At 35.7% G+C, this 14,383-nt stretch overlaps 1 protein-coding gene across 1 annotated transcript; it reads right to left on the bottom strand.

The window, feature by feature from the left end:
• Nucleotides 1-1,821: 1,821 nt before the first annotated feature.
• Nucleotides 1,822-2,259, bottom strand: LOC116133015 (putative germin-like protein 9-2). The gene has a single exon (XM_031418690.1). It carries the CDS (start codon nt 2,257-2,259, stop codon nt 1,822-1,824), a length of 438 nt encoding a protein of 145 aa, XP_031274550.1.
• Nucleotides 2,260-14,383: the final 12,124 nt, after the last annotated feature.

Below are 14,383 nucleotides of genomic sequence, written 5' to 3'. Positions count from 1 at the left end.
TTATGAGGATTGATATTGACTTTGGATGGTTATTAAGTTATTGGATTTAGAATCTCTGATAATCGATATTTTCAATTGGCTCGACAGAAGCAGACAGGGATTTTCGGTTTCTATAAATATTAAGGGAATTTATTATTACATTATGGGGTGATGATAAAGACTTAATATATAGAATACGGGATTTATTTATTATTACATTTTGAGTTGATGATAAAGATTGAATAGATATGATGTCTTAGCGTTACTTTCCGGTGATCGGCAAAAATAGTAAAATTATGATCACATAAGCAATGTTTTCAAACTTGACTTGGGCCTTGACCCAGTCAAGGGCTTAGTCCCTAGGTTGAGAGGTCCGATTGGTTGGACTGATCAATCGGATCGGTGACGTTAGTCGTCAGCATATCTAGCCAATTTGAAACTTAATAGACATGGCTTTGAAGAATTACGTATCAGTCTTTATATGTTTGAAATCTAACAAATACACTATTGTAATCTAGCTAGGAAACCCTAGCCGCAATTGCAATCCACCTTAGAATCTTAGATCAGCCCAATGCCAGAAAAACCATCACCAGGCCAGGCCACCATGAAAACCCTAATCCACCACAAAACATCACTATCTGCCAAAACAAAATTTTATTAATCCATGTCTCAAATGCCAACAAAATCAAACTCACTAATCACTAATCACTCAGAGGTTGAGTGAAGTGCGGCCAGTGGTAGACGGGCAGATGGCGGAGCTGTAGAGCGAAGCGGCTTGAGTAGGTCGATCGAAGGATTCACGGAGCAACGAATGAAGATTGAAGAATTAGAATTGGAATAAGGATTTTGTTTTTAGGGATTTTAGTGATCCGGTTTATCCATCGATCTGATTGAACTGACGGTTCGATACTATTCTGTCGGTTCAAATCCGAGTCAATAGTTAAAACCAAGTTTAAGGTGTTCTCGAACCAGAGAAGGGGCCGGTTCCCGATTAGATCAATAAGTCTGGTCTGAGTTTTAAAACCTTGCACATAATTACAATCATCTTCTTAATGACAGAGGGAAATTAAAATATTAAATAAACAGACGAGTACAAATTACAATCATCTTCTTAATGACAGAGGGAAATTAAAATGTTAAATAGACAGACGAAAGAGATATTAGATCAACTTCTTTCCAACCCATTTCCCTACCATCATTTCACTATAAGTTAAGGTGGCCTGTTTTTTTCTATACAAACAGAATTAGCTACAAATACCATCAACTTAAATAAACTCAATAATGAATATATTCGTTAGAATCAAACCAATCCATACTATCCTCTCGTCTAGGTTTGTATATATTAAACAACCACGTACGAAGTCATAAACGTACCCCATATAATAATATAAGAGTAGGTTAATATAAGAGTAGGTTTAGGTTTATCAAGTGTTACATGTACAGTTTACAGACTTGCAGTCTAAGAAACTGATTTGTCATCCCATTTAATCTAACATATATATATATATATATGTATATAGTGTCTAGTCGAAAGTATTTTTAATTTCAAGATGTAATTTGTTTCAAGTAAAATTATTAATGCTTAATACTGCTAATTTATAATTAAAACAACGACAACCATGATAAAGAAGTACAATTCATATTACTCTTGATTTGCATTTGCTTTTATTATCTTGGACATGATCTCCTCGTCGACTTTGAAGGCTTTAGCAATACTTCTGTCTTTATCCCGCTTTCAAATAAACTAGTTGGAATTGAAATATTTCCAGGATTTGAGCTCCCAAACACCGCTAGAACGCCGCCGCCACAGTCATCCTTTGAGGGTTTTCCCTCGAGTATACCTCAAAATGAGCGAGCCCCTTTTGGGATGACAAAAAGATCACCTTGTTGAAGTGTTTGCAGAAAGAGCTTATTGGTCGAATCAACAAACCCAACTTCCATAGGCCCGTCTAGTACATATATAAGTTCAGATGCTCGAGGATGGTAATGAGGAGGATTGATGCTTAAAGGAGAATATATTCTTTTGAAAACTGAAACTCCAAGCCCTTCCAATGCAGGAAATACTTTTTTTGTGACTTTGGTGACCCTCTCCGTTGTTTGTCCGGTTAAATTCCCAGTAACTTTGAAGTGTCTAAGGCCAGTGTATGTGAAGTATTGTCTCGTTATGGTGTTGGGGTCAATGCCTGGAGGCACCAAGAAATCTTCGAGGATATCGGGGTCTCCTGCATTGGCTAATGCAAATACAAAAGCAACGGCAATTATGATGCAAAGCTTTGCCATAATAATCTCAGTTGGGTTTGAACGTGGAAGCTGTATATTGCATACGTATATATAAGCAGAGAAAATCTAAGTTGATGGTAACATTTTTATAGATAATCCACAAGTTGTATAGCGATCGATGCTTTAGAGGGAAATACTCATGTTGAATTATAGCGTATAAGACTCAATCTAGAGAACATATTTCTTGATGAATGTGCTTAATTAATTCTTATGTATGGTAACAAATCTATGTTGTTTTAATTAACCGGTTGTTATAGCTCAAACTTATTTGACTAATTAATATTAGCATTCCATGCTCAATCTCTTCATCTTATTATTATATTCATTTACTTTATATAATTAAGGAAATCTGAGAAGAACCAAAAAAAAAAAAAAAACATTGTAGTCACCGCTAATCTGTCGTTAGGTTCCATGACCAGAAATTGGCTCCCACTATGTAATATCCGCCACATTATGGGCTGTGATGTGTTACGTTGAAGAATGCATGATTTGACATTTATTTTCAACTTAGAGATAAATGTATTTAAATATTTTGTTGACTTTAGGATGAATAAAGATAATTTGCTAATGTTGTTGATGTTATTGGATGGGTTGTCGGGTGTTTTCCTGTTGCTTGGAGGAGTATCCCAAGAGTCTGCCTTGTAAACTGGCATGTACAGTTTCAGGATATTTTTTTGTTCTGGTGCCTGGTTTTTGTACCCCCCTTGGTTGAGAGGTTCGTGGTTGGGTCTGCTGGTTGTTTGGTTTTTTTCCTTCCCAGCTCCTTCTCTTGCGCTTTGCTGCTGGTGTGCGGTTTGTGCGCTGTCTGCCCAACTGCTCCCAAGATTTCATCTGCCTGGGGATTTTCTTCAGATTGCTAAGTGCTGTAGCCTATGTTCTCCTTTCTCTTTTGCAGGATATTGCAGCTGTGGTTCTGGGTTTCCTTCTGTTTGGAGTTGCAATCCTTGCTGGTTTTTTGCTTTTGGGGTGCTGGGACTTGCGGGCTTTCTTGGTGGCTGTTTTATTTGTGTACAGCATGTGCAAATTTTTTGGTTATCCTGAAGTCCTGCAATGTTTTTTGTGCTGCAAGTCTTTTTTGTATAGACCTCTTTGAGGCTACTTAGGTGGCTGCTTTGTATTGTTAAGCCGTGCCTTCCTCTTGTTTTTGTTTAGCTTGGTTGCTTGGGCTTGTCCAAGGACCTTGACTTTGTAAGGGTCCTCTGCTTGGATTCATTCTTTTATTCTTTATATATTTACGTTTAAAAAAAAAAAAAAAAAATCACTGGAAGGGTTTAAAATAATGATAAAAACTTAAACATCACATTATGTCCAACTGGGGGCAACATCCCCACTAGCCACAATGTGGGTCCATTCATGTCGATATGATATAGAAATTGTAGACGTAAAAATCTATTGATACGGAAGGAAGGATTGATCCTGTGAGGTTGATGCCACTAGTAATCTGTTGTACCTACACAAGTAAAGAAACACGCGTGAAGCGACGGAAAACACCGGGGTGGTGTTTGCCGTAAGCACTCCGACGTTTAAGTCAGCAAGGCTGAAAGAGACTAATATAGTGAGGGCTAAGGAGTAGAGAGGTTACCGGAAGTCTAGTCGGAGACTGTGACTATGGCCGTGATGTGAAGCTCTCAAGTAGGAGCTTCGGGTGTGAAGGTGTATTCTAATCTCCCTTGTGAGAGGGCTGACCTCTGTTTATATAGTAACTATCTGGTCTCCCAATCCTGGTGGGAGTAGGGAGTCCTAGTGTGACTCTGATGCAAACCCTAGAAGAATTAGGGCCGTGATAAGCTATCTTACCAGTGTCCGGATAGGAAGGTGATTCTGATTAGGAGAGCAACTTCGAGTAGGAAAGTATTCTGAGGGCCGTGGGCCCTGGATTCGCCCATGGGCCTAGGAAATGGGCCGGGATTGGGAGACTCGTACCCAGGTGGTTTGGGCCGGCTGTATCTTGTCCCAAATGGACCTAATCCGGATCGGGATTGGGCTTGGCTTCTTCATTGTCAGACCCATTTTCCTATTTGGGCCAAGGACGATTTTTGGCCCTAACAGAAATATAAAAAAATTAAAATAACAATTTATTCTGTCAAATAAAAATTGATAAATACAGTACCCTAATTCTAATAAAATTAGGAATCCTGATACCAAACTTATTAGAAACTATGAAAAGTCATTATTTCACAAGATTAAATAAACTAAACTCTTAATAAAACTAAATAGGCTTAGCTTAATCTCCAACAACCCCTCCCATGAATTAAGCCTATAGAAATCATTAGTACCTAATCCATGTACAATTTTCTTGCCTACCATAACAACTGTGACCGCTGAAGTCTTGTCAAATGCTAAAATTATTTCTTATAGTTACTTGCATGATCTTCTCTTTAGGACCATGTAGAACTTTTATTCCAACTTGTTCCACTTCAACGTTAACAAAAAAATAATAATTGTGTTCCTAGAGACGTTCTTTAAGATCTGTAACTCCTCTATTGGATATGGCTCATCCAATTTAGGAAACCTAACCTCCAATTGAGGTCCATCATCTTCTGGTGATTTGACGATTTCTTCATCTTCAATAAAGATATCTTCATTTTCTTCATTTTGTTGGACCTCCACAAAATTTTGATCTTCTACAACTTCTAGAACTTCATATAAATCTTCAATGCATCTTTTGTGCACAACTTTTAGCGTTCAATTCAATCCTGAACACTGTTAAAATTGTGGAGCCAAATTTAATCCAAATTAGAGTTGGATTAGGACATAGGTTTTCCTAATATGTGTTTATGTGAAATTGTTTTCCTTTAAGAATATGATTATAATTGTATTAGGAATTAAAATAAAATTCCTATTAGGATATGAGATTTGAATCCTATTAGGAATAGTGTCCCATGTATTACCTATAAAAAGTGGTTAAGTCCTAGAGTTAGATATCACAAATTGAATAGAAGACAAAGCCACAATTAGAGCGAGAGCCAATAAGGTTTAGTGAGTGAGCCAATTTGTCAGACTTGAGAGATTCTTGTAATTTTTCTTCTTCTTCATAGTGAAATTTCGTAACGGCAAAGTGGACGTACCTCTTATACTGAGAGTGAACCACTATAAATCTTGTATTTATGTGTGTGGTTATTTTGTGTTATTTGTTCGCACTATTTTTCGCTTTTAGGGATTTAGGATTTGCTAATATCTAATTAAACCCCTCTAACAACTGGTATCAAAGTAAGGTTTGAGAAAGAAAGTGATGATTGGAGAAGAGGGAGGATTTGCAGCTGGGATCAACAAGTTTGATGGAACAGATTATGCATTTTGGAAGATGCAGATTGAAGATCATCTATATGGCAGAAAATTACATCTACCTCTCTTAGGATAAAAACCTGAAAAGATGTCAGATGAAGATTGGGCACTCCTTGATAGACAAGTATTAGGAGTCATTCGGTTGACATTGACAAAGAACGTGGCAAGTAACGTGGCGAAGGAGACAACCACAACAGGGTTGATGAAGATCTTGACTGATATGTATGAGAAGTCTTCTTGCAAATAACAAGGTACATCTTATGAAAAAATTATTTAATCTTAAGATGAAAGAAGGTGCTTCTGCGACAGAGCATATGAATGATTTTAATACAATTATTAATGAACTGTCGTCTGTAAAAATTGATTTTGATGAAGAAGTTCATGCCCTAATTCTTATGGCCTCCCTACCAAATAGTTGGGACCCTATGAGAGCAAATTAGTAATTCAATAGGTAGTGCGAAATTAAAACTCACTGATGTCAAGGATAAAATTCTTGCTGAGGAGGTTCGCAGGAAAGATTCGGGTGAGATAATATTGAATGCTTTGAATGTTGAAACAAGAGGCAAGGGTTATGATAGAAATTCAAATCGAGGCAGAGGAAGATTAAAATAAAGGTACGGAAGAAGCAAGTCCAGGTTTGGGAAAGAAAAAAAATTGAGTGTTGGAATTGTGGCAATAAAGGCCACATACAGAGGAATTGCAAAGCACCAAAGAATGAGGAGAACAACAATACCGACGTCGCCAATGCCGTAGCTGAGGAGGTACATGATACTTTACTTTTATTTGTTAATAGTTCTATTGACTCTTGCGTTTTAGATTCATGAGCTTCATTCCATACCACTGCACACTGAGAAATTCTAGAAAATTATATGGCTAGAAATCATGGAAAGGTATACCTAGCAGATTGAGAACCTTTGGATATTGTAGGTATGGGTGATGTTAGGTTGAAGATGGCAAACGGATTTGTGTGGAAAATCCAGAAAGTAAGGCATGTACCAAAAGTGATGTGCAATCTAATGTCAGTTGGGTAACTTGATGATGAAGGACATAGTGTGTCTTTTTTGGGCGGTGCATGGAAAGTTACTAAAGGAGCCATGGTGCAAAGCACCATACAGAGGAATTGCAAAGCACCAAAGAATGAGGAGAACAACAATACCGACGTCGCCAATGCCGTAGCTGAGGAGGTACACGATACTTTACTTTTATCTGTTAATAGTTCTATTGACTCTTGTGTTTTAGATTCATGAGCTTCATTCCATACCACTGCACACTGAGAAATTCTAGAAAATTATGTGGCTAGAAATCATAGAAATGTATACCTTGCAGATTGAGAAACTTTGGATATTGTAGGTATGGGTGATGTTAGGTTGAAGATGGCAAACAAATTTGTGTGGAAAATCCAGAAAGTAAGGCATGTACCAAAATTGATGCGCAATCTAATGTCAGTTGGGTAACTTGATGATGAAGGGCATAGTGTGTCTTTTTTGGGCGATGCATGGAAAGTTACTAAAGGAGCCATGGTGGTTGCTCGTGGAAATAAAACTGGAACTCTTTACATGACTTCTAGTTGCAGAGATTCAGTTGCAGTTACAAATGCTAGTGTTACCTCGAGTTTGTGGCATTGTAGACTCAGGCATATGAGTGTGAAATAAATGAAGGAGCTTCAATCAAAAGGAAAATTACCAGAGTTGAAGTCGATTGATCACAATTTTTGTGAAGGTTGCATCTTTGGCAAACAAAGAAGAGTAAGTTTTTCCAAAGTAGCAAGGGAACCAAAGGCAAAGAAGTTGGAGTTGGTTCATATAGACATGTGGGGACCTGCTCTTGTGTTATCCCTTGGAGGCTCAAAGTACTATGTGACGTTCATTGATGACGCGAGCAGAAAGGTATGGGTTTATTTTTTGAAAAATAAATCCGATGCTTTTGATACTTTTAAAAAGTGGAGAGCCATGGTTGAAAATGAGACAAACCTAAGGGTGAAGTGCTTGCATTCCGATAATTGGGGAGAGTACATTGATCAAGGGTTCAAAGAATATTGTGCCAATAATGGGATCAAGATGGAGAAGACCATTCTTGCAACTCCTCAACATAATAGTGTCGTCGAAAGGATGAACAGAACCCTAAATGAGTGTGCAAGAAACATGAGATTGCATGTTGGACTACCACATACATTTTGGGCTGACGCAATTAATATTGCAGCCTACTTGCTCAACAGATGACCCTCTATACCGCTAAATTACAAGATCCCAAAAGAAGTTTGGAGCGACAAAGAGGTAAATTATTCTTTCTTAAGAGTGTTTGATTGTTTAGCATATGTTCACATTGACTCTACTCTTAGAAGTAAGCTTGATGCCAAATCTAACAAATGTTTTTTCATTGGTTATGGTGACACCGAGTTTGGTTATCGTTTTTGGGATGACCAAAATCGTAAGATTATAAGGACCAAAGTCGTCATATTCAATGAAGAAGTGATGTACAGGGATAGACTCATGTTAGCATATGTTCACATTGACTCTACTCTTAGAAGTAAGCTTGATGCCAAATCTAACAAATGTTTTTTCATTGGTTATGGTGACACCGGGTTTGGTCATCGTTTTTGGGATGACCAAAATCGTAAGATTATAAGGACCAAAGTCGTCATATTCAATGAAGAAGTGATGTACAAGGATAGACTCAACATGAAGTTAGAAAATCCAAACACTGAAGTAAAGATGCAAGAGGTATTCATTTGAAAAACTTCCCAAGGAATGACATGCAAGACAATGACCAAGAAGATCAAGATAATATAGCTCTAGAAGTTGAACCACAAATGCCCGTGTTTGAACCTAGAAGATCTTCCAAGACTATAAGACCACCATAGAGATACTCTCTTTCGTTGAATTATATTTTACTAACTGATGGTGGTGAACAAGAGTGTTATGAGGAAGCAATGCAAGTTGATGACTCAATCAAGTAAGAGTTAGCTATGAATGATGAGATGAACTCATTATTAACAAATCAAACCTGATAGCTGACAGAGCTACCACAAGGGAATAAGGCATTGCAAAACAAGTGGGTTTATCCGGTGAAAGATGAACATGATAGTAGCAAACGATATAAAGCAAGAATGGTTGTGAAATGATTTCAGCAGAAAGAAGGCATTGACTACACCGAAAGTTTATCTCTATTTGTCAAGTTGACTACAATAAGAATAGTACTTGGGTTAGTAGCAAAAGAAGACCTTCATCTTGAGTAGTTAGATGTAAAGACGATGTTTCTTAATGGAGAATTGGATGAAGAAATTTATATGCAGCAGCCACAGGGTTTTAAAATACAAGGAAATGACAAAATGGTGTGCAAACTTCAAAAGAGTCTATATGGGCTAAAACAGGCACCTAGACAGTGGTATAAAAAGTTTAATGGATTTATGTGTAGTAAAGGTTTCCTCAGCTGTCAAGCAGACCATTGCTATTATTTTAAGAAACTTGGTAACTCCTATATGATCCTATTACTATATGTAGATGACATGTTGATTATAGGGGCTTGTAAATAGGAAATAGACAAGCTGAAAAGGAAATTGTTAAAGGAGTTTGCTATGAAGGATTTGGGAGCTGCAAAACAAATCCTTGGTATAAGGATTACTAGAGATAGAGCCAAAGGTTTCTTGAAGCTGTCACAAGAAGAGTATGTGAAGAAAGTACTCAATAGGTTTAACATAGATGGAGCAAAGCCAATAAGTACTCTTTTGGCTAGTCATTTTAAACTATCCAAAGATCAGTCACCTACACAGAGCATGAGCGAGACTACATGGCCGAGGTACCCTATGCATCAGCGATTGGTAGTCTTATGTATGCCATGGTGTGTACAAGGCCAGACATAACACATGCAGTGGGAGTTATGAGTAGGTACATGAGCAATCTAGGAAAGAAACATTGGGAAGCAGTAAAGTGGATTCTCAAATATTTGAAAGGTATTACAGATTCAACATTATGCTTTAGGAAGTCAGACTTAGAGCTACAAGGTTATGTGGACGTTGATATGGCTGGTGACATTGAAAATCGCAAGAGTACCACATGTTATGTCTTTACAGTAGGTGGTGCAACGGTCAGTTGGGTTTCAAAGTTATAGAATATTGTTGCTCTTTCTACTACAAGGGTATAGTATGTTGCTATGACAGAAACTAGTAAGGAGCTAATATGGTTACAATGGTTCCTAGAAGAATTGGGTCAGAATTATGACAGAAGGGCTTTGTATTGTGATAGCCAAAGTGCAATTCACCTGGCAAAGAACCCAGTTTACCATGTTAGGACAAAATACATAAAAGTTCATTACAGTTTTGGAAGAAGGAGTTATAGCTCTCGAAAAGATTCAAGGGAGTAAAAATCCAACTGATATGTTTACGAAGGTGGTAACCATTGAGAAATTGAAGTTGAGTACAACTTCAGTTGGACTTCTCGCTTGAAGAAAGAGAAGTTGATGCCGCTGCTGATGGAAGTGAAGAATTGAAGACATGTGTTGAATTAGTCTCCAAGTAGGAAATTGTTGAGATTGTGGAGCCAAATTCAATCCAAATTAGAGTTGGATTAGGACATGGGTTTTCCTAATATTTGTTTATGTAGAATTGTTTTTCTTTAGGAATACAATTAGGAATAGGATTATAATTGTATTAGGAATTAAAATAAAATTTCTATTAGGATATGGGATTTGAGTCCTATTCAGAATAGTGTCCCACGTATTACCTATAAAAAGGGGTTAAGTCCTAGAGTTAGATATCACAAATTGAATAAAAGGCAAAGCCACAATTAGAGAGTAAGAGCCACCAAATAGGGTTTAGTGAGTGAGCCAATTTGTGAGGCTTGAGAGATTCTTGTAATTTTTCTTCTTCTTCATAGTGAAATTCCGCAGCGGCAAAGTGAACATAGCTCTCATACAGAGAGTGAACCACTATAAATCTTGTGTTTGTGTGTGTGGTTATTTTGTGTCCTTTGTTCGCACTATTTTTCGCTTTCAAGGATTTATGATTTGCTAGTATCTAATTAAACCCCCCTAACAAACATCTCATTTGTAAGTTTTCTCAGAATGTGCCATGCGTTTTTAGATGCTTTCATGTTGGCAATACTCTCAAAACTAGACACGTCTATATTGGTATTCAAATCTTTTTCTTGGCATCTATCAAACTCTTTTTTGCCCGTGTTAATTCTGCTGGATGCGTTGGTACCGCGAATCTTTGATTATTAACTTCCTAGAGATCTTCATATTTCAAAAATAGGTGCATCTAAGCTCTCTAAAACCCAAAATTATTTATTTCATTTAATTGTGGGATTTCTATAGGGATTAAAGAATCTTGAAAAATCCACATGTGTTGAACTGACTCTAATACCAAATGTAAGAATAAAAAAAATCATAATAATAATAACATCATACCAACTCAACCTAATACAAGGGAGACTTATTATTTTATTCTACTAAAGAAAAAAGAGCCAAACTATAATTCTAATTAAACTAGGAATCTAATACTAAATTTATCAGAAACTATGGCAACTCCTACTTTTACAAAACTAAATAAACTAGACTTCTAAGAAAACTAGATAAGCTTAGTTTAATCTCCAACAATATACAGTAAAGCCTTTCTATAGTGATACTCTATATAGGAATAAACTCTACATAGTCATAAAAAATTCAATTCCTAATTTGGGATAGTTATAAATAAGAATAAACTCTACATTGTAATGAGTAATTTTTCTAATTCCCGTCTTAAGAAAAGTTGCCTCCACATAGTAATAATTATCTGTATATTGTAAAAAAATATATGTTATGTTACATTAAAGGTTTAAGATGAAATAAAATATTTATCTAAAGTTGTTTGAGATAATGATTTATGCTTTAGAGTTATTACTGCATCTTTTAACTTGCAGGTAGATTACTCGCTAGCATGAACATCTTCTTGTTAAAGCCAAATATTTCTAGTTTCTCAAGTATGTTTAGAGCTTCTTGGCACAAAACTTTTTGTATGTCCGTACTATCATCCTCATGATTATTTTCTTATCTTTTTGTCTAATTGTAGTAATGATTTCTTTTTTAGTTAAAGCATACATGACTTATTGCTCATTTGGATGATTGAAAAAGACATTAATATCCATTCGATTAGTATAATGAAGTTGTCGAGTCTGATCACTAAATTCTACAATGACTCTTTGATTCTCCTCATCCACTTCATTTGTAACTTGCAATTCATCTATATCGGGGATCCTAATTTGGCAATGATTAAAATAATTGGCAATAGTATGTGGCTTCACATCAATTTGCTGCATAATTTTGTAATGATTAAAACAATTGGCAATAGTTTGTGGCTTCATATCAATTTGACCATGCAACAACTGCATTTACAATTTCATCAAGGACATTTATCTTTGATGGTTTCAAGACATGATCTTCTATTCGTTTCAAAAGTAGGTAGTTGAAACGCTGAATTGGAATCTTATTAGTATTAAAACATCAATTGAAATCATAATATTGTACCACTAAAACATGAATTATAAAAAAAATTTTATTACCACACCTCTATTAAGTTATAACTCCTCATAGTAATAAAATTAATTAATGTCACCATTATGATTATAAAGAGATTTTACTGTATAATGTATAGTACAAAATGTAAAATCTTATTTTAGTTGGACTAATAAGACATGAACTTGGGTTAAACATATGAACTATGGGTCAAAGAGGAAAAAAAAAAATCTAAGAGCCAAAAATGTTTACTTATCTATAAATTGAAAAAAAAGTGGCGAGATCTCATCTTATAATCCTAAACAATATATATGTATAAAAGCTATAGAATTACAAGTGATTAAGGAACTCAAGAGAAAAATCTACTAAAGGCACACCAGAAGCAGATGGCACGAGAGGCAAAGATCAAACCACTAAAGTTTCGTAATACAAGCACAGTTGTGGAAGTTGTTTCATTGTTTGCGTGTAGATTGGTATTTGTTTGTCTGGGTAGAGAAAAGTTGGTATATTTTAGATGGGTTTGTGGTTACACGCATGGGTTGATTGGTTCTTTTTTTAATTTGTTTTTTTTTTTTTTTTGGCTTTCTTTTTATCTTTTGTCTGGCTTTTCGAGTTGTGCTTTTTTGCTTAGAAATTTGTTTAATTATAATATTTTTTAAAAAAATCTAAATTTGATTTAAACTTATGTTAGGATATATATGTGATCATATGAAATTTTATTATAAGCAAATCATTGTAAATTATATGACTTTCTATTCAACTCAAAGAATATAATACATCATATATACATGCTAATATTGTTTTAATTTGGAATAAATATTTAATATTAAATTGAATTCTAGTAACATAGTATTGAAATGCTATATTTCTTAGTATATTTTATTTGTAGCTTATAATATTATATTTTGTTACAAGATTAATTTGATACAGATTTTATGTAAAGTAATATTATTTTATTTTTTATGTAGAGCAACAATATCAAGTTCTCTGAGCCAATAGAAATCAATCAAGAAATTGAAAAAGGTTATAGTTGAAAAATTGGTTGGAGATCTTTAAAAAAAAAAAAAGTTAACAGAGTAGGACGTGAGCGCAAAAGTGGTCGAGGACAAGTCACCAAAAGAAAAAGTGAGTCATTGGACAACAAACCACCTAAGACTCAACTTGGCAAACGGGTGGGCTGGGTGGGTACGGCCAGGTAATTACGGGTAAAACGGGCACATGTAAAAAAATTTCATGGGTAGGAAAATGCATAACCCGTATCCCCCGCGGGTGACTCGCAAAAAATGAACCCTACTTTTTGTTATTCAAATTTCAAATTTCAAAATATATATTGTATTAATTTTGGGAAAACATTAAAACATCAGAAGATTCGAACACCAAAACAAAACCTGATTCAGCACCGCCACCAATCCATACCATTACTCGACAAAACCAATGGCTCTTATGAATAATCAATGGGCATGACATCCCTTGTTTTTTTTCCCATTTATTATAAATGACACATAATGTGTTCAAAAACTAATCAATTCATACATTGATCAATAACTCTCAGATAACTTAAATCTTTGCTTTTGTTTTTTATGGCTACTCTTGTTCTTCTGGTGACTCAACTTCTTCATCTCAAAAACCAAAACTCTGATTCTGTGGAAAAGATACTCAGTCGGTTCCCCTCCTCAACATATTTCGTTGACCAGAACCAATTGAAACTGGAGACTAACAGCTATATACAAGCAACTGTGGAAGATGAAGATCTGGCGGAGTCGAGGGTCTACCTGGACACGCTCTGGCCTTAAAGACTCAATTTCTTTATTGCAATTTTTAATCTTGTAATCGTTTATCTCTAAGTCTTTGTTTTCATTTTTGTTTTCCATTTTCCTCTTGTACATGCACAAGGTATGCATACATTTTATATAAAAAAATATTTCATCAACAAAATTTAATAGAGAAAATTCAAACTGGCTCTCTTCTCTACTCTGCCAAACCCAACACCCAACAACAAAGATTGAGCTAAGCCCCTGTGGCGACGACATGAGATGATGAGAGTGAGAGAGATTGTCAAATTCAGAGCTGTTGCTGTGCTACGTGAGATGGCATGACTATGAGAGTGACTGTGTGAGACGTTGTCCGTCAGAGTGAGAGAGATTGAGAGCTTTTGTTCGTCGGTATGAGTTTGAGAGCAGTTGTGTTGCATTGTTGGCGTGGGTTTGAGAGAGTTTCAATCAATTTTTTTTTTTTTTTTCACTTTAGGCTTAGGGTTTTGTTTTGTTTTTGCAAATTTCAGATTAAGGTTTTTTTTTTTTTATATTTAAATATGGGTACCCGCGGGCACCCTCGAGCATTACCCGTGGGCACC

Source organism: Pistacia vera, unplaced genomic scaffold (genome assembly GCF_008641045.1).
Source record: "Pistacia vera cultivar Batoury unplaced genomic scaffold, PisVer_v2 Contig265, whole genome shotgun sequence".
NCBI classification, from domain to species: Eukaryota; Viridiplantae; Streptophyta; class Magnoliopsida; order Sapindales; family Anacardiaceae; genus Pistacia; species Pistacia vera.
The sequence above is the reverse complement of the archived record's forward strand: the minus strand, read 5'-3'. Positions and strand labels throughout refer to the sequence as shown.